The 19,759-nt window shown below is 45.3% G+C and overlaps 1 protein-coding gene across 1 annotated transcript in view; it reads left to right on the top strand.

The window, feature by feature from the left end:
- Nucleotides 1–2,492: 2,492 nt before the first annotated feature.
- The window catches only part of znf407 (zinc finger protein 407), a 154,287-nt gene continuing 137,020 nt past the window's right edge, over nt 2,493–19,759 (top strand). Inside the window, exons 1-4 of the mRNA XM_030102230.1 lie at nt 2,493–2,569; nt 5,750–6,408; nt 7,467–9,533; nt 17,224–17,338. Coding sequence (XP_029958090.1) covers nt 5,817–6,408; nt 7,467–9,533; nt 17,224–17,338 — 2,774 coding nt within the window. The 5' untranslated portion in view covers nt 2,493–2,569; nt 5,750–5,816. The remainder of the gene's footprint in view (nt 2,570–5,749; nt 6,409–7,466; nt 9,534–17,223; nt 17,339–19,759) is intronic.

Below are 19,759 nucleotides of genomic sequence, written 5' to 3'. Positions count from 1 at the left end.
TGGGAGACGTGACTCCAAACACTGCTGTATGTGCACAAGAATCGAATCATTTTTTACACATTTTTCCATTTTAATCCTATAACTTAACTCATTTGTTTGTATTTATTTTGATATTTGTGCTCTGCATCAAGTGTCAAAGCCATTTTAGTTCAGGGACCACATACAGCACAGTTTAATCTGGACTGGTAAAATATTGCCAGAATAAATTTTAAACATAAATTTCATATATTTTTCATTGTCGTGGCAAAGAGTTGACTTAAAAGTCAATATTTGCACAAAACCAAACAATTACTACAGTAAAATGACAATACTTGCAGCATCCTAAAACATCTCCTATAACTGCTGCGATTTGCATCCTTTGCATGTCTATTTTCCCAAACTCACCTTTGTCCACTGTAATTTTTTGGAAAGTTGTATGTTTGGTTTTATCTTACGTTTTGACCATTGGTCTGTCGGTTTGGCGGGTCGGATTGGAGCCTCTTACAGGCCAGTTTTGACCCACAGGCCTTATGTTGGACACCATAGCTCTACAGTCGTCCAGCAGTGGGAAGTTCAGAGGTCACGACCACATCAAATACCAGCTGTGGTCATGAAGAACTGCTCTGCAGGCTGGACGTCTCTGAAGGATGTTGACTTGAAGGAGATCGTCATGGTAATCGCTGTGGTTTTACAGTATCCTGGTTTGGGTGAAACTCGCAAAAAAAATTAAATAAATAAATAAATAAATAAAATAAAGACAAAACTCAATCACAGGAGTATTTTAGGTGAATCTCAAAATAAAACTTTAAACACGAGTGTAGTAGAGAGGCAGTGAGTTAGTCCACTAAAGCCAGCTTCTCCCTTTTTAATATACAAGTAATGGAGAAAAATGAATGATGAATCCTAATGAAAAATGGGGGAGAGAGGAGGGGGGGTGGGGGGGGGGGGGGGGGGTGGGTGGGCAGGCATTTGTGTTTCAAACCATCCATGTCATATAATTTTGACTGTGATGAATTAAAGAAAATTATTGCAAAAGTAAACTGTGTATTCATTCCAGGAGGTATCATTTATCACCTCCTGACCTGTCAGGCTATTTAATCAATTAATGCCTGAGCATTAATCCATCTTCAGTGTTTCCATGAAGCGAACATTGGGTGTCAAACGGCGGTGGTCATTCATCATGTGCTGACCATTTCAGAGAGGAGAGGAAAAACACTCCGTGTCTGTGCAGGAAGCATGATCAGCCTTCAAAGCAGCGTACTTTCAGCTTAGTTGCTGTATATTTTTTTACTTGTTTGTTTCACAATATCTTTGAATGATTTATAGATGGATAGGTTTCTTGAAAACAAAATGGAAATACTGGTGTCTTATGGATGTCACATAACAAACAACCTCAATGTTAAACGTCAATAAATGCACCTCATTTCTCAGTATATGTAAAAAAAAACCTAATAAAACAACAACATTGGGATCTTAAACAAAGGAAACTTTCAGAGACCTAATAAATATACTTTTCAGCTGACTAAAAATCTTCAATGATAAGGACAATTTTAAGAATTACCAGTTGTTTTTTTTTATAAAGCAGTTGCATTAAAAACAGCAAATAGGAAAACAACAACAAAACCATTTCCGAAACAGTCTGAAAACTGTGTGGTTTGCTTCATATTTTGCTCTATGTAAATGTGTGTACATTGCATACATCTATGGAATGCACTGAATATCATAGTTATATTAAAGTATAAAAGTTCAGAGCATATTAATGAGTAATACTGTATTATTAGTATATAATTATGTATATTATATAATATATAATTGTGTATGAATATAATACACAATAATACAAATTAGGTCAGTGCCCATCTTGACTCCATGTCTCTCAAGACATTAAAAGAAAAGCTGAAAATTTGGGTGTAATTAGTTATTCAGAACTGAAATCTAACAGCCAGGTTATGACAATAATACAATCTTGTATTTTCAGCATGCTGGATTGTCTGAGCTTCAGTATCTGCTCTGGCTGCCTGTGTGTCAAAGGATCCACTTCAAAATCTGACTTTGATTATAGAAAACTTTGAATGGTCTCCAGCCTGAATGCATCTCAGATCTACTAGAATATGAACCATCCAGACCCTGAGCTCCTCAGGAATAGATTCAGTATTTCCACAGTCATAAGAAATAAGGTGAAGCAGCTTTTAGTTCCTGCTCACTCATCTTGAAACATTATTGTTTCCATTATACAATACATTTGACTTATTTTATTACCTCTATCAATGGCTTTGTTTAATTATTATTATTATTATTATTATTATTATTATTATTATTATTATTATTATTATTATTATTAGTTTTTTTTTTATTATACATAGTTGTGCAGCACCATCTTGTGAGTCTTTAATGCTTTTAAAAAAAGTCACCATACGCTTGGTTTTCCCGCGAGCCAGGAACGCATCACGTGATCAAATCAGCTGATGTGAAAGAAAAAAATCAGAAGCAGGCGCGAGGCCGCCTTCGATGACGCATGGCTCACGCTACGGTACGCCATTTGTGTCTAGCAGCAAAAAGCGCGGACAGTGGAAGTATTCCCTAACAAGAGGTAAGTTCACTTTATGTCTATTCGGAGTGATTATTTAATCTTCGTGATGCATTTTAATGGTATGCAATCCACTCTCCGCCGTGTTATTTTGCACTGTTTCTCCATTTAAGATCACTCTTTCGGAGGTCGATGTTAGCCTCCTTTTTGGGCCTCTGTGCTGCCGTCGTTTTCCAAGCCTCGGAGCGTCTTTGTCCCGCCTCCGCTGCGCTGTGATTGGACGCCTTGGCGGACGGAGGGGTTTGATTGGACGAGCTGTGCGTTCGTTACTGTCGGTTTAGGGAACATGTTGCTAGCATGTTGGTTAGCCGCTCTCAGCTCAATGGAAACACAACACCTCCGTAACTGGATCATTTATGAACTGAAAGACGATCTTTGACGACGGTTTTTGTTGCAGACTGGATGTTATTTCTCTCCCTGATCGTTGCAGTTTGTAACGTGTAGCGCGAAACGAGCTAACTTCAGTATGAGTCGGAAGCTGGTGGATGTTGAGCTCGGATGAACTGCTGGAAACAAGCCTCTTCGTTATTGATTAGGAAATAAATGATCCAGTAAAGGCGCAAAGTTTTGTTCATGGATTTTTTTTTACTGACAGTGTGCCTGATAAACCTAACATTTGTGCGTCTGATCGACACTGATAGTTTCTACTTGGTTAGCTCTGCATTGACATTCGATCTATGACAGTTCAAGTCTGCTGGTAAAGTCTACATGATCCTAATCTTCATGCAAACCCTTTTATGACTGCAATCCTCTTTAAGCTGGTCTTAAAGAATGTTACTTAAAAGAGAACGGTGACAGTAACCGTGTTGTAATCAAACCATTCTGAAGTATTACAACACTGTTGTCAAAGGTAGAAACTTGAAACGAGTTCCTTGACCATAGAACTCCTCCCACGAGCACTAATCTCCCACAGTGATCATTGTGTCAACTCAAAATTTCATTTATTGCTTAAACAAACTGTATTTGGTTACCAGATTTCTTAATAGTGAATCCAAACCAATGAAAAGCAAACAATAAATGGTTTAAAAGTTAGTATTGCAAGATTTCCTCGAATATGTGTTCACATGCTGCATTAAGACTTGATCAAAATGACTGACACATCTTATGTTTTGCAAAAAAGCAGTTGTCGCTGTCATTATTGAACTTAAACTTAAGTGAGAAGTTGATTCCATTTAGATTGATTTCAGTGATCTTCCGTCCTGGTCCTATAGAGGCCCAGTCTACTCCATTTTATACTACGTGTCTTCTGACTTCAGAATACCCGAATCGGCAGAGTATGCTTTCACTCAGCTCCAGTAAATCCCAATAAATCCCCCCTCTATGCAGTCATGTGTGTTGGAGCAGGTAGAACAAAAACATACTAGATGCTGGCAGACCTCTGCAATAAACAGTAAAATATGTGAACTTCATCTCTTCTCAGTGTATTTTTTTAATTAACTGATAAATGCAATGCTCAGTGTTTATTTAATGAACTTTAAAACTTTTGAAAAAGTATTAAAAAGACATTATTTTAAAACTAGTGATTAAAATTTCATTAATAGTACAGAACAAATAAGCTTAGGCTTGTTTAAAACAAGTAAACCTTGAGCTACTACTACAACACACTGCATAATCAAGGTAAAGAATATTGATCCACAGGCACGTTTGAAGATCAACATATGTAAAAAATGTAGAGAATTGTGAGTTTTCTACATAAAGCTGCTGAGGGACGGTGAACCTGATCTTAGATTAATAAACATTTACACAGTTTGGTTTTCGGAAGCGTTTCTATGACCTCAGGTTTTCTATGCTTGCTTTGCAGAGGTCACTTATTATTATGCTCGGTGCAGGTTGGCAGAGGATTGACATGTGACACCAACTATAAATACACAATATTTTTGATTTAGTCAAGCAGAGAGAACGTCTTATTGAGTCCCTACAGTAGTTTTAAGCATATTTTCATATTGCAGGTTCTGAGAGAGAAGCTTGCACTTTCAGACCTTCTTATAGGAATTTGAAGAAAAAAAAAAGCCAATGTGACAATTTCAGTTATTTTTTTCTGCTTTAGAACAAAGAGAAACAAATGTGGGTTGTCAGTATTTCAAGGTTCCAATGATCTCCTTTTACTGCTCTGACTGAAATGAGTTCCACACACAGGGATATTTTAAGTGACTGTGCTCTGCTTTGCTGTATATAATGTTTGAAAATATTTAATCAAATAAATGAATATATTTGGCAATTGCAGAATTAATTGCATCTAAGAAACTTTCAGTAAAGTCAACGTTTCAGTGTTTTATTCTGGTTTTGTTTGACATGTGCAAATCTAAAATCTGACATTCAGGAAAAGCCTTTTGCCTGAACTTAATCCTCCACCACATCTTCTGCTTAGTCTCTCTTCAGATGTTTGATTATTTGGGACAGTTTTATTTAAGCAAAGACAACATTTTATGTAAAGTCATATTTAAATATTTTTTGAGACAAAAATCAGCTAATTTGAATAAAATTTGGTTTGTTAACACTTTCTGTTTCTCGTGTGAATCTTATTCAAAAAGGATAAAAAAACCAAAACAAAAAAATCTCAGATCAATTATAATCAAGTACTTAGAATAAAATCCCGAGGCTAAAAGGTGTAAAGTTTATACCCTCACAGTTTGACACTAGTGATTCACCAAATCTGTTATTTATGTGCTCAGTTAAATGGTAAAATTTGCCTTTCGGTCACTCATCAATCAGACTTAGATTCATTATCAATGTGTGGAGAGAAAATTATAAATATAGAGAACTTAAAAGATGATCCATAACCAGCTAGTTAATATTGAATAAGGTCTGCTTGTGCAGTCTTAACTGGTATAGTCTCTGTGGTTTTTTTTTTCTTTTTCTTTTTGGGAGACAGTAACATATTAAACTCAGTTAAAACTCTTCACTTGTCCGGCGTTCCTGGTCGTAAGATCATCTTGATTAGCCATAATCATCACCAGATAGTGGTTGTAATGTTGTGGCTCATTGGTTGCAGCTTCAGGTTGCTTTCCTTTAACTGACAGTTCGTACCTGTGGCCACTAGATGGCGACATTTGCCTGCAGTAGCTCTGATAGTGTGGCAGAAACTCGTGGCAAGTCAGAACAACCAACTTGTTTCCTGATTTCTGTCAATCACTCAAAATGCCAAGTATAAATGTTTCTGTTTTTGTTTTGTTTTGTTTGCAGGATTTTGATCCAGCATTGATGATCTCCATCAGCCTCACTGTTGTGCATCATCACAGCAGGATATGAAATGGATAAAGGAGTGAAGTCAGGAGACGAGCCCGTTGAGGACAGAATGCCTGAAAATGACGGCGGTGCGAAGGTTCAGCCAGACGACGTGAAAATGGAGGAATCTGCGGGAGACAGTCAGACCGGCGAGCCCCACGATGCAGAGCAGGACCCCTCCGAGAGGCCCGGCTCTGTGCCTGAAGACGGGGACTGCGTCTGTGCGAGCTGTGGCTTTTCAGCCAAATGCCCCAGATCGCTGAAGATCCACTGCGCACGGAAGCACGGGAAGGCCTCCGAGAAAAGCACAAAGAGTCAGGACGAGACCCAGCAGGACGAGGCGATGGAGACGGAGAGCGCCGCCGAGTCCGACCCTGTGGAGCGCAGACCGGCCGCTGCAGACGGCCGGAAGAGTCCCGGCAAAAAACAAAGCGTGGCGGACAAGCCGCAGGCGGATCAGGACGAGGCCACTCCCGCCCAGGAGAGAAGAGTCAGCAAGCGGACCCCCAAACCCAAGATCATTCATTCCTGCAACTACTGCGGACAAGAGTTCAGGGACAGAGCTCCCCTGGACGTCCACGTCCAGCGATACCACACCAAAGACACCCCGTACACCTGTGAGTGCACTGTCCGTCAGCATTCTGCTGTCCAGGGTTGTGCAGTTCAAACAATAGGCAGAAATCACATTTCCAGCAATATCTGATACAAATTTCACACAATTTCATAGCATAGCCTACAAAATTCTGAACTGTGTAAAGATATTTTTGAGCCCATAAAGTGGAATTGTAATAATTAAGTGAAAAAAAAGCAAACAAAACACACATTTCCTCATGACCAGATTTCTTCCAGGTGTGGAAGTGCATTAAACACACATTCAAATTAAAAGCTACTAAAGTGTATTCAAGTGTTTAAATTAGGGAGAATTTGTGAATTTATTTATTGTTTCGAACCCTCAGTGTGTGAATTCTCACATCCTGTGGGCCTCGATGTCCAAATCCAGCCAGGATTGTGTCACCTTTTAGTGCACTAAAGACGCTTCAGACGAAAAATCAAGCTGACCTGATCTGAAGACCTGAACTCTTTATATCAGGGGTGTCAAACATTTTAATCCAGGGGCCACACACAGCCCAGTTTCATCTGGAGTGGGCTGAACCAGTAAAATAGTCCCATAATAACCTTTGAATTTAAACTTTGAAGTTTTCTTTGTTCCTTCCCAACAAACACCAGCCCCACAGGCACAGTGCAGATATTACAGACAGAAGTAATCACATTATAGTAATGAGGAAAATTAATATTTTCTGCTAAACATCATAAATACCATTTTTAATCTGAAATTCACACATTCCTACAACAACACTGGGATTTCTTTAATACTAAAAAAACTCTAAGTGGAATTCAAAGGAAAGCAGATTCGGTTTTCTGGAGAATTTAACATATAGTTTTGATAATATTGAAAATTATAATCAATTTTAGAAAAAGGACATTTATAATGATAGTAGTAATGCATTTCTTTCTCTTTATAGAAAATATTTAAAATATCCATTAAATGTCTCAGTCGTGCTTAATAAATCTTCAGAAGAATCATCCATCCAGATCTCAAAGAAAGTCTTTTTTCCTCTATATTTAACACATTTAAGACGGACTTGCTGATGATTTACCGTCGTGTTTCTTCCAGTTGATGCTGATGAGACCATGGAAGACAGAGAGGAGTCCGAGGATCCGGGCAGCTCGGTCAAGCCGGCTCCGGCTCCGGCGGCCCTGAAGCGTTCGGCCTCCAGATTCCAGCTGCAGTGTCCGCAGTGCGACTGTCGGGTGAACACCGTCACAGTGCTGGAGAGCCACGTCCGAGTCAAGCACCGGGACCGGGACTGGTACCGCTGCAAGCTCTGCAACTTCTTCTCAGCCACCGCTGCGTGGATGGAGGAACACCTGAGCTCAGGGAGCCACCTGGAGAAGGAGCAAGAGCAAGAGAAGAAGAGTGCAGAGTCTTCCTCATTTCAAGCCTGTGTTGAGACGGTGAGCAGAGACAGGGCCGACGTGGACGACGTGGGCCAGGCGCCCGGCGGCGAGGCGGCGGCGGCCTCCGCCGACGAGAGAGAGGACAGCGACGAGGCGGCGGAGGCCGCCCGGTCGGTGCTGACCGAGGAGGACGACTCAGAGCTGGAGCCGCCCAGAAAGAAGCGGGGCCGCCAGAAGCAAGGGTCCACCGCCACCACCACGTGCGGGCACTGCGGCCTGGTGGTGTCCAACGCCACCAACCTCAGCGTCCACATCCGCCGCAAGCACAGCAAGGACTACGGCTACAGCTGCACGCTGTGCAGCTACAGCTGCGTCACCAAAGGAGACATGGACCGCCACTGCATCACCAAGAAGCACGTCAAGCGGGCGCAGCAGAGCGCCGCCGCGGACCCCGTCACCAATCACGCCCTGCAGCCTCCCACCAGCACACAGGGTCACGACCCCAGCGTCTCACCTGGCGCCAGCAGAGATGAAGAAGAGTCCGACAAGACGGTGACCAAAGAGCCGAGCGTGGAGGAGCGAACGCCGTCAGACGCGAGCCGGAAGAGCGAGAAGCACGAGTCCTCGTACGTCTGCAGCCTGTGTGACTTTGCAGCTCAGTCCATTCCTTCCCTCCATCTTCACGTCAAGAGAAAGCACAGCGGCGACTTCAGCTACGTCTGCCTGGCGTGTAGCTACTGCGCCGCGACAGCCAGTGACATGTCGTGCCATGCCAGCTCGGTGAAGCACAAGCAAAAGAGCAAGCAGTACCTGGAACCGCGGGGCAGCGGGGGGCCGAGCACGCCGTCCATCCAGGCGAAGCCGAAGGAGAAGACCGAGCTTCCTGAGGCGAGCGCTCCGCCCGAGTCTGAGGAGTCTGAGGGGAAGGAAGGTCAGAAAGCTAATGTGGCGAACAGCACTGACGAGAAGCAAACAGAGAGCAGTAAATCAGCTGCTGGTGGAGACACAGACACGACCGAACCAGCGGAAACCGTTCCAGGGGAACCGTCCACTCAGCAAGTGAGCCAGACGGAAACGACGAGCCAGCAAGAGAAAGACCGGGCGACTGCAGACACGCCGAGGTCCGCGGCCCTTCCCTTCGACGCCTGCATCGTGTCGGTGAAGTCCCCCGCCGGGCAGGACGAGGCTCCGCAGGAAGGCGAGGCCGCCGCCGTGTGTCCGACCGGAGGGTCGCCGGCGCCGTCCGGCCCGCTGTCCCCGAACGCCGCGCACGTCAAGAAGCTCAAAACCAAGGAGGCGCGACCGAAGGAGGAGGCCAAGGGAGGCGGCTCGCGCATCCGCTGCGAGGACTGCGGCTTCATGGCGGACGGCGTCAGCGGCCTCAACGTGCACATCTCCATGAAGCACCCGTCCAAGGAGCGCCACTTCCACTGCCTGGTGTGCGGCAAGTCCTTCTACACCGAGAGCAACCTGCACCAGCACCTGACCAGCGCCGCCCACCTGCGCAACGAGCAGAACAGCGTGGAGGAGCTGCCCGAGGGCGGCGCCAGCTTCAAGTGCGTCAAGTGCACCGAGCGCTTCGCGTCGGAGCAGGAGCTCTTCGTGCACATCAAGGAGAAGCACGAGGAGCTCCTCCGCGAGGTCAACAAGTACGTGCTGGAGGACACGGAGCAGATCAACCGCGAGCGCGAGGAGAACCAGGGCAGCGTCTGCAAGTACTGCGGCAAGGTGTGCAAGAGCAGCAACTCCATGGCCTTCCTGGCCCACATCCGCACACACACAGGTACGTGGCGGCCCGCGCTCTGCGGCATGTTTCCTGAACGAAGCTCATCTCCAGATAAACACAATCAGCCTGTACTCTGAGTCGCGCTTTGATTGAACACGGGTGGAAATTTTCACATTCCTGCTGGGAAAACATCTGAGGCTCTGTTTACACGACGACGTTTTCTAGTGAAAATGAGAAACTTCTGTTGCGTTTTGCGTTACGGTTTACACCACGACGGTGCTGGGAGAGGAGAGCGTTCAGGGGGGGGATGTAAGCCTTTCTGCCTTTCAGAGCTGCTTTGGTTCAGTCATATGTGAGGATACCTGTTCAGCAGCCTGAAGTCATGATGCTCCCTCCACCATGCTTCATTGAGTCCTTATGAAGTATTTCTTCTTCCTCGTACAGCACAGTGCAGCTCGGTTTCTCTCCCAGTTCTTCTTCGAAACCCTCCTGCCACTAGTTCCAGCTCCAGCTCTCTGCCCTTTGCAGCTGTGAGGACGCTGACTGCTGTAATCAGTAACAGTAACATCAGTAAGAGTGTGATTGATCAGACCGGCTCGTGTTGTAGTAACTGGTAAAGTACATTTGGGTTTATTTTGTAACCTGAATGCAGATTGTGTCTCATTTTCTGACCCATTCAGGAAAACGCTCACAAACTTTTCTCGTCACTTTATACAACTGTGTGCGTTAATAAACCATATGAAAGCAGGGAGAAGCCATAATGCCTGATTTTGCTGGTGTTAAAGAAGATGATTTGAATCCACAGCCTACAGTGAGTCTGTCAAAGCAGCACATGACAGAAGAGCATCCAGAAATATTCTTTGTATATTTCATCTCTAAATTAGCATACGTTTAAAGGAACTTGCCCGCTGCAATTTATCAACCTATTTTTAACTGGCGTATTTGAAGGGAATTCTAGAAGCATGTATGGCATAGCTACACATGTAATTTAATAGTTTTTCCACAACTTTTCCCTCATGAATTATTAAACCCGCTGTGACCGATATAAACTGATCGTGGCTGCAGAGTCTCTTTGTGCGGCTGCTCGGCTATTAGGCCTTTGTTTTGGGCGAGGGCGGACGCAGCCTCCGCTTTGGCAGCTCTGGCTAATGTTAAGGCTACTATCTACTTTAGCCAGGTAATAGCTGTTTCAGTAGAGGTGAAGGTAAAGACTGATTGAGCTTCAGACCAGCAGGAGAGACGCTAATGGACCCCAGATTGGGATTCCCTGAGCAGCGCTTGGTCAGAGACATGTGCGACTCATAATTGATGTGTCCATTACCAAGACTCAGTTGTAATTATAGTCAATAAGTCTCTGTAAATGTGTTAAAGCTTAGGCTAAAAGCATTGGAGGTCCAAAGAGAGGTGGGCTAATAATTTAAAATAATCAATGCAGACGTATTCAAAGCCTTTAATTTCCCCCGTGTCTGTACGTCCATGTTTGTGCGCGCGTGTGTGCGAGCGCTGCCATGCCTCGTGGATGTGTGTATATGTCAGCCTTCATGGCTAGCTGATTATCCTCAATCCATTAAGATTTATCTTGTCATTTATAATGCAAAGCAGGGCTGCGTCGGTCAGGGCTTCGGCTGGGAGATGTCCGGCAGGTTAAGAACACGGGGCGCTCCATTACTTCTCCCTGACCATGTGTATTAATTGCTTTTAAAATCAACTTAATGCAGGAACGAGATGTGAGGGCGCCATCAATAAATGCCCCTCTCTGCCTCCTATAGTCCATCCCCCTTTCAGTCTAAACTTTAATGGGACTTTAATTGAAGTCCATGCTCTGGGCTGTCTGTGTGTGTGTGTGTGTGTGAGTGTGTGTGTAGTGTCTCAGTGGCAGTGGAAGGTTCTCACTTTGACACCCAGTCACGATGGACGCCTTGCATTTCGATATTGTTGAAATTTCCACAGATAACATCGTTTCTGACTGTGTTCCCACTGAAACGTCTCAGTGTGCAGCGGTTCAATTCCTCATCAGATTAAACTTAGAGAGGGAGGAAAGAAGAAAAAAAAAAAGAATCAGTGCTGCTCTGAAATCTTGCTGCTGGCAGACGGACGTTACAGTTGATTTAAATTTACCGAGGAAGAAACATGTTTTCCCACTTTGCTCCGGTATGCACGCCAGTCACCTTGTGCACCGCAGTCGGATTTCTCCCAGCTAAAAACCAAACGGCGTGGAGCTGGAGGTGAAAATATCCCGCTGATTAATGTTAAGTCCCCCACTTTCTTCTTATTAATGGTGGGTCCATACGTATCCATAACTCCAGCCTCCGTCGTAACTCTTCAGTTTTGAGGTCAGTTACTTAGCGTTACTTAAGAAAATGAAAGCTCCCGACACGGAGGAACCAACAGATGGCGTCAAGTCAAGGACACATTCCCGGGCTTCAAATGATGAATCCTTTATTTTTTTAGGATTCAGGTCTTTTCATCTCACAGAGTTATGTTCTTGTTTATGGGATTAGGTCCCCACTTTCATTTATGCGGTCCTGTTTGCGGAAGGCGCCCATTTCTCTTCATCCTGACAACATATGCCAGTTGTTATTATTGCTAAGTTCCCTCATTACAGTGAATTATTCACCTTTTATGTGCCGGTCATTTATTCTGGGAGTTTGTTTGTGGGGGCCGCGGAGCGGTGGGGGGGTCTGCCAGTCCCCGAGCCGGGAGCACGTCCAGATCCTTTTAATTAAGACCTAGTTTTTATTCAAGCTGATTAATCAGTGAAATCAGGAGACGGCGGTGGGAGGCTGCGCGCAGATTTGTCAATTTGTCCCCTTAAAGGAAACACGTGCACATGCGCGCAGTTTGCCAACGAGGGTAAAACCGGAATTTGCATTTCGAGGCAAATTGGTCACTTTTTCACGGGAGTGGGCTGTCTGACCGCGGACTGAGCCTCGAAGCCTCGGACGCTCCGGCAAACACGTGGATCACACGGTGGTGAAACCCGGGGAGTGACTGGCGATTCGATGCCTGAACCTCACAGAGGCAGAGGAGATTACTGCAACAGGAATGAACTTTCAATACACACATTTTCAAGATCCCTAAATCCTTTAACGTAGGAGTGTATTCACTGAAGGCCGCATGTTCTGGCAAGTGGAAACGCTGCTGGGAAAACCCTCAGAATACTAAAGACTGAAAACCTGCAGGTAGAAGAAGAAAGCGAGGAGCGAGGAGCGTCAAATCGGAGCACGATCAACTCTTGAGATGTCTGATTACTGCCAGGAACACAGAATCTAACTTTAAAGGTTTAAGAAATGACGTTTCTTTGCTTTAAGAAAGTGTTAATACTGTAATTGTGACAGCTGTAGATGTAGAACGCTGTTAAAGTGGATTTACCACATCGGCTCCCGACGACTCCCACCTCAGTCACAGTCTTGAACTCTAATTGAAGGTTCTGGAAAACACGTGTCAGATTGATGTTTGAAATTCTACATCCTGGAGGATTTTCCAGTAGAAATAGTTAATGCGTATGCATTCGCCATGTTCAGTAACCCCAAAACTGACGATCTGCCGTCATTAATGTGCACTGCAGTCAATCTTCTGTTCAAACCTAAAACCCAACAAGATGTAAATGGGAATGAAAATACTGTCATCGTCACGATCAGTGCACAAAATCTGGCCTGGAAGGGCGCGAAAAAAGCGAACCTTTGAAGGGCTGAAGTGAAAACAAAAGCCGGCCGAGGCAGCACTGAAGTATTTACAGCTCCAGACCGAGTTGCTGTTTGTGCGTGCCAGCGCCTCCCGCTGCATCACCCACCATGCGGGCAGCGCAGGGACTGGAGGAACGAGTGTGTCCAGATGGAAGTCTCCCGACTTCAGAAGTGTGTGGAGGCGCTGGCACGGGGCGGCGAGAGAGCGCCGGAGCGCGGCTCGCCTCGCCTCGCCTCTCTGGAGAGCCGTCTCCGATCTGGAACGGGACCCGGCCGCGCTGCGCGAGGAGATCAATTCCCCTCTAAACGCTCTCCAGAGAGTGGCGGGGAGGGCAAACCGCCACGCCCGACGTCCGGACCAGAGCTGTGAAACGGCGGCTTTTAGCAGTTTTCCCAGCACCCCCTGCTGTGCTCCTCTGCTCCTCTGGTCCCCCGCAGCCTCCAGCCAGCAGCTTCTCCCCAAAGTGTGCGGAGAGAGTCGTCTCCTCCGGATCGGTCGCATGATCACCAGCGACCCCGAACGCTGCCGCCGATCCATTTCAACATTTTTTAACCCAACACAACTCTGATTGGGAGCAGCTCCATCCTGCGCAGATGGAAATGTTGAAGCAAATTACGGTTTTTAAAGGATGTGGAGCACAAGTTCAAGGAGCTTTTTCATCGCAGAAACCAGGAATCAAAGTGTGTGTCTGTGGTCTGGTCCGTCAGTTTGTAGACTTGATAGGTATGAGCCATCGTGCAGATGGGCCTGTTTTGTTGCTATATGTGGTAAGGCGGAAAATGTCATCGCTTCAGTGCCGGTCGTTTTTCACAACTGGCCTGGTTTTTGGAAATGTTAACAGCCTCCCTTCGTGCTTTACTCACTCCTCGCCAGATAAGAACATTGGTTTATTGGCCTAATCCCACAGAACAGGTTGACATATTGGAAATAATATGTTTAATTTATCCACAACAACATGACAAAGTCAAGAAATTTAACTCAGGACATGAAACTGAATTAATTCTTCATGTTTTGATTGATTTGTATTAATGTACATGTCTTGAAACACTGTTCAGTATGAAACACTCCAACATGTAAACGAAACCTGATCTGTGTAAACGCAGAGCAGTTGTAATAAAACAATATATTCTCCAAATATTAGATATTTTAAATAAATTTAATGCAGGAAAAACATTGTTTGGTAAAACGAGGCGAGGAGATGGAGAGACTTTGAAAGGCTTCAAAACTGATGGAACCCCGTGTGGAGGGAAGAAGGAATTACCTCTCAAGCTAAAGATGTGACGGGAGTGTGTGGCATGTGCAAGGCTTAAGACATCACGTCGTGTGTGTGTGTGTAAGTGTGTGTGTGTGTGTGTGTGTGTGTGCGTGAAGCATTGCACAAGGTTCTTCTCCCCTCTCAGGAAATGAATTAGTCATTCCCCGTCTCATCTGGGATGAGAGGGAGCCACATCGCCCCTGTGTGGATGGCAATATTAATTTAACATGACACCGCATTGATGGTCAATTTCAGTTTCACGGAGGCTGTTTAAGTGGAGTGGTGGAGTATTAATGTGATAAGATGTGAGAACTGAGGGACGTTACATCGCTCTCCTTTCTGCCATGTTTCATACTCAGCCAGCCATCTGGACAAATCTGCCCCCCCTCCCTCCCCCTCCCTCCCCCCAGCTCTCACCTCAACTTTAGGTTGGATGTGTGTGTGTGTGTGTGTGTGTGTGTGTGTGTGTGTGTGTGTGTGTGTGTGTGTGTGTGTGTGTGTGTGTGTGTGTGTGTGTGTGTGTGTGTGTGTGTGTGTGTGTGTGTGTGTGTGTGTGTGTGTGTGTGTGTGTGTGTGTGTGTGAGAACGACTGCCTCTCCTTCTGTTTGTCCACGGGTGATTGTGTTTTGAGAATATAAAGCCTCGGTCTGTAGGTGCGAGGTGGGGAGGTGCGTCTCGCTGTAGGTGCGCGCGGCGTGGGCGCGGTGCGAGCGTCTTTTTGTGTTCCTCTGTTTTTTTTCCCCTCCCGACGACTTGCGCGAATGTTTTCATAATGTCTTTGTGTGAAAAGCGTCTCAACATTTAGGTGTGAAGAGCGCAGTTATGTATAGGGACATTATGTGTTTTTCTGCCTGCGTTTGTTCTGGCGTTGGGAGGGTTATTTGTGTGTGTGTGTGTGTGTGTGTGTGTGTGTGTGTGTTATGCACTGTAGGGATATGTGAAATGAAGAGGCTGGCTTTGCCGTTGCCCATGTGTGGACTCACACCCCCCCCCCCCCCCCCCCTCCCCCCCGTCCCTTGTGTTTATGGGCCTTGTTAGCACAGGCTTGCCTTTCAATCTTCGTTACCGGCGTAAAATTCGATGTGTCGTACTTCCAGCTCACAGCAAGTGAACCGTGCATGAACGAATTAGTAATCTACACAAAGTGCTTAATCAAATCAGCAGCCGCCCCTGGAATAAATATTGTAGAAACGTCTTGCGATATGCGCCGGGAGAGGGGTGAGCGTTTGCTCAAAGATGCGTACGTGGATATCATACCAGGCTGCCACTTAGATTGGACTGTCGCACGGCGTCACGCCGGCCCCGATGTGGCTCGGCCCGCTCAACAAAATATTCCTTCCACCACGTGCACGTGCTTCATTTTTTGTGACAAAGTGCAGGCTTTAGTCTTTTTAGGTCTGATGGTGTTTGGTGAAGTGTTGCGGGGAGGCCGGGGACAGATGCAACATGGGTCAACTGCAACACTTCCTCTTCCTACCAAGTTAAGAGTCCTCTTAATCCACGCTGGGCTCAGTACGATATCAGCTTCAGAGCAAAAACAACAAAAAACTAAACAAAACATCTTTTCATGTATAAAAGCAATATTTTGCAGTGAAACTTGTGGTAGGTGTCAGGACTAATGTTCAATACACACATGCTTACCTGTTGAAATTTGTTCAGTTTTAAGAAAACAAGGAGTTTAAAACGTTATCTTTTTCTGTGTAGACAGTGTTATGTAAATGTTCCATTCGCCTGACATTTAATTTGAAAAATAAGAACCTGGTAAAGAACCATAAGTCTCAGTTAAGTCGCACACTGTCCGATCTGAGAGGACATAAAGTAAAACCCTTTAAGTTCTGCACCTCAACTAATGCAGTTTTATTACCTTTTGATCCCAAGAGCCTTTTTTTATGCTTTACTGAATCCAACTTCAACCAGAACTCACCGAACACCTCGTTCGGCCGAGTTTAAATGACAGTGTTTCAAGTGAAAACACGCTTGTTTTCTGCATTTTTTTTGTTTACGCGTCACGTCAGACACCTGCGACTTGTTGTGAGCATCACATGAGAGATTTGAGATATTGAGGGAAATGTAGAAAACGTTACAGCTCCACAGATCTCTCCCATCTTTCACTCTTTAAATGGCCTGCTGTGCCGCCGCCTTTGTCTTGAAGGTCCTGGCGTCCTCCTTTAGCCGGCGTGCGCGGTGTTTGTGCCGTGTTTGTGCGCCGGCCGTCTCGCTGCCGCTCCTGCTCTTAAGTGACAAATAGCACCGGGAGGCTTTGCCACTCTCTCAAACGCTACCACGCCCTCTGGACTTATTAATGACAATAATTAGGGAGAAACCTCCCCGAGAAGCTCGCCGGAGTGATTAGCGCTTTAATGATGGAACGGGTGGTAGCGAGCACACGCAGAATTGATTTACGTATTCGCCCTGACCTTTGGAATCCAATTTACGCATCCACAGGCAAAGGAAGAGTAGGTAAGAGATGAGGGAGAGTGACAAGGATGGATAGAGAGCGAGGGAAGAGCTTGCTTGGCACTTGGAGTGTGACTGTAGTTTTTATGGCAGCCGCAGCGAGGGCATCTGTTTCTATAATTCTGAAGTCATTTTGCGGCTGTGAAGTAGATTGAAGTCCTCGCACAGAAGTAATAACAGTCCTCCACGCCTGGCATTGAAAAATGATCCGCAACGCGAAATCAAATTCCTGCCCAGCAGGAACACTTGTGTTTTATTAAAATTGCCACTTCTTTCCTTCAAACATAATAGCGTTGTTGCATGTGACGCCCCCCCCCCCCCCCTCCCCGGGCTTTGTTCTCCTTGCAGGATCCAAGCCCTTCATGTGCAAGATCTGCAACTTCGCCACGGCGCAGCTGGGAGACGCCCGCAACCACGTGAAGAGGCACCTGGGCATGAGGGAGTACAAGTGCGACATATGCGGGTGAGTTCCAGCCGTCGGGAGAACGAGTTCCTCAACACGTTTGCAGGAGGAGCGGCCAGTGATGAGCAGCCGTCCTCCCGTCAGACGCGAGGAGCTCATTATCTGCTGCAAAATCCACTTTAAATTGCATTTGTCTCACGCTAATTCATAATTCAAGCCAATTTAACCCCGTCTGCCCGTAATGAGTGAATCTGCCACAGATGACCTGCAGATTGTTTTTCTTTTTTAAATGCTCAGATTTTAGTCCGTTTAAATAGAAAAAAGAAAACAAAATCTGCAACACAATAATAAGTCACACAATTATTGTCTAGTTGTTATATTGATATATTCTGATGCCTCCAATTTAGGATTTAATGCTGGGATGACTTTCATCTGAAAACATTTAATGGGTTAAAAAACTTTGTAATGAACAAAGGCATCATCGTGCTAACATTTAAATGTTGCCTTCCAATAAATTAGAATAGAAGAAAGAAGAAAAAAGTTGCAAAATGAGCCAATACATTAAGCTAGCATGTATTTTATGGTCCAGATATCTGTAGAATAGCTGTGAACACTAGAAATAAAGTTACAGAAAGTAGAGTCTGGACATACAGTGGTTTGATCTGCTTACTTTGTGTTAATATTTTTCCATTTTTGCATGTTTTTAATCCCTTGTGGTATACATATTGAACATAAATTCCTTAAAATTACAAAAGACATTCAGCATTACCTGCAGATTTTGAAAGGGTTTTTTTCCCTTAAAATTTTAATAATAAACAATTGCATCATGTCTGTTAAAGTTCCAGTGTTAGTTTCAAATATTTGAATAGAAAATTGAGCATAAGTGTTGTGAAAAGAGCCAAGACTTTGAGCTAACGTGTTTTTTTAATGCTACAGATATTCTGTGAACACGAGAAATAAACACTGGACTAAACTCGAAAGAATTATTCCAATTCAGAAAGCATAGAATGCCGTCAGTTGTTGGATTTGCATATGTTCCATTTTAATTTTTTCATTTCACTCCTTACATTTGCATCAGGAGATCAACATTAACTACTGACTGTAAAGATTTTGGCCAATTTAAGAGATATTTTTAGTTTCTTCTTCTTCTTTACTGTCTTTTCTGTGACTGTGATGAAATGACGGCGGCCCGAATGTAAACCCCCCCCCCCCCCCCCCCCCCCCGAATTTGGCAACAGCTTCATTTTAATGTGCGAGTAAAGGCCCTTTAGCCTTTAACTGCTCCCAGACGGTTTCGATAAAGACAAACACATTGCTCCGAGTCAAACCCCGTCCAGACACGAAGGTACAATAAGTCGAGTTTCGCCCTCTGCATCTTTTCAGCTGAACAAATACTCCTAATTGGAAGTTTATGTAGGTAACTAGCAGCCTATAAATACCCAGTAGTGCGCGAGTGCGGTTATTATCGCGCCGCCTCGTACCCCCTACATGTGGACCATATGTTGTGCTGAGCTGCGTCGGGTCCCGCGGCGGGCCTCCTCACTGCCTCGCCATGTTCAAATGGACGTGCTAAGCTGTTTAACATGCAGTCGGGGAATACAGTAAATTGTGGGATTTCCAGCTTTGTGCCATCGAGCCGCTGCGGCCGCACACTCGCTCGGATGAAGACATATGTAGAGTTATTAGTTTCTCCCTCTGTGTGATTCTGTGCAAAGCGTTCCATTTAGTTCAGTCGCCGGCCGATTTAGTCCTTCCAAAGCCGTGCCGAGCCAACGTGTTTATTTGCTCCCGCTGATGTTTCGCAAACATATTACAGCAGGAGCAAACAAGCTTTGGTTTAAACACAGCTTCTCCTTTAATGAGAGGGAAAGGCTCATGTTTCACAAGCCCTCCAGCTGAAAACCCCTCTTCTCCCAAGTGCTGCAAATGCGCCGGGCTTTGACCAAGTGCCTCGCTTCACTCTCTCTCTCACACACACACACACACACACACACACACACAGTCGCGCACGCATACGTAGAGAACAGTTCTCCAATATGCCTTTAAATGGGACTACTAAATACAACCCCTAGTTTCACAAATCATGCGGACGGAGGAGCCGTGCGCTGCCAGTGCCAGCCGCCGGTGACAAATCGGCCCTGTGTGTGCTTTCAGTGCTGACTGATCACCAGGCCATCCCTCCTCCTGACTAAAGAGCAGCACAACACAAAGAAAACCCCCAGAAACTCCCTCATTAAGGCCGCAGCCATAATCTGCCCCCCCTCCCTCCCCCTCCTCCCTCCCTTCTCTCGCCAAACTTTTCCCCGCCTGACGCCGCGTCCTTAATCTGGACCTGACGCACGTCGCTAATGGATGGCGCCTGTTTCAGGTGTAATGCGGAACGCGATCGCCCGTTTTGTTTTTCCGGTGACCCAGAAACGTGAGATTATGGTGCGATTAGGCTCTGCGGATTCCGATGGCGGAAGAACGTTCTGCTTCACC

Source organism: Salarias fasciatus, chromosome 11 (genome assembly GCF_902148845.1).
Source record: "Salarias fasciatus chromosome 11, fSalaFa1.1, whole genome shotgun sequence".
NCBI lineage: Eukaryota > Metazoa > Chordata > Actinopteri > Blenniiformes > Blenniidae > Salarias > Salarias fasciatus.
This window is presented reverse-complemented; position numbering and strand designations above follow the sequence as displayed.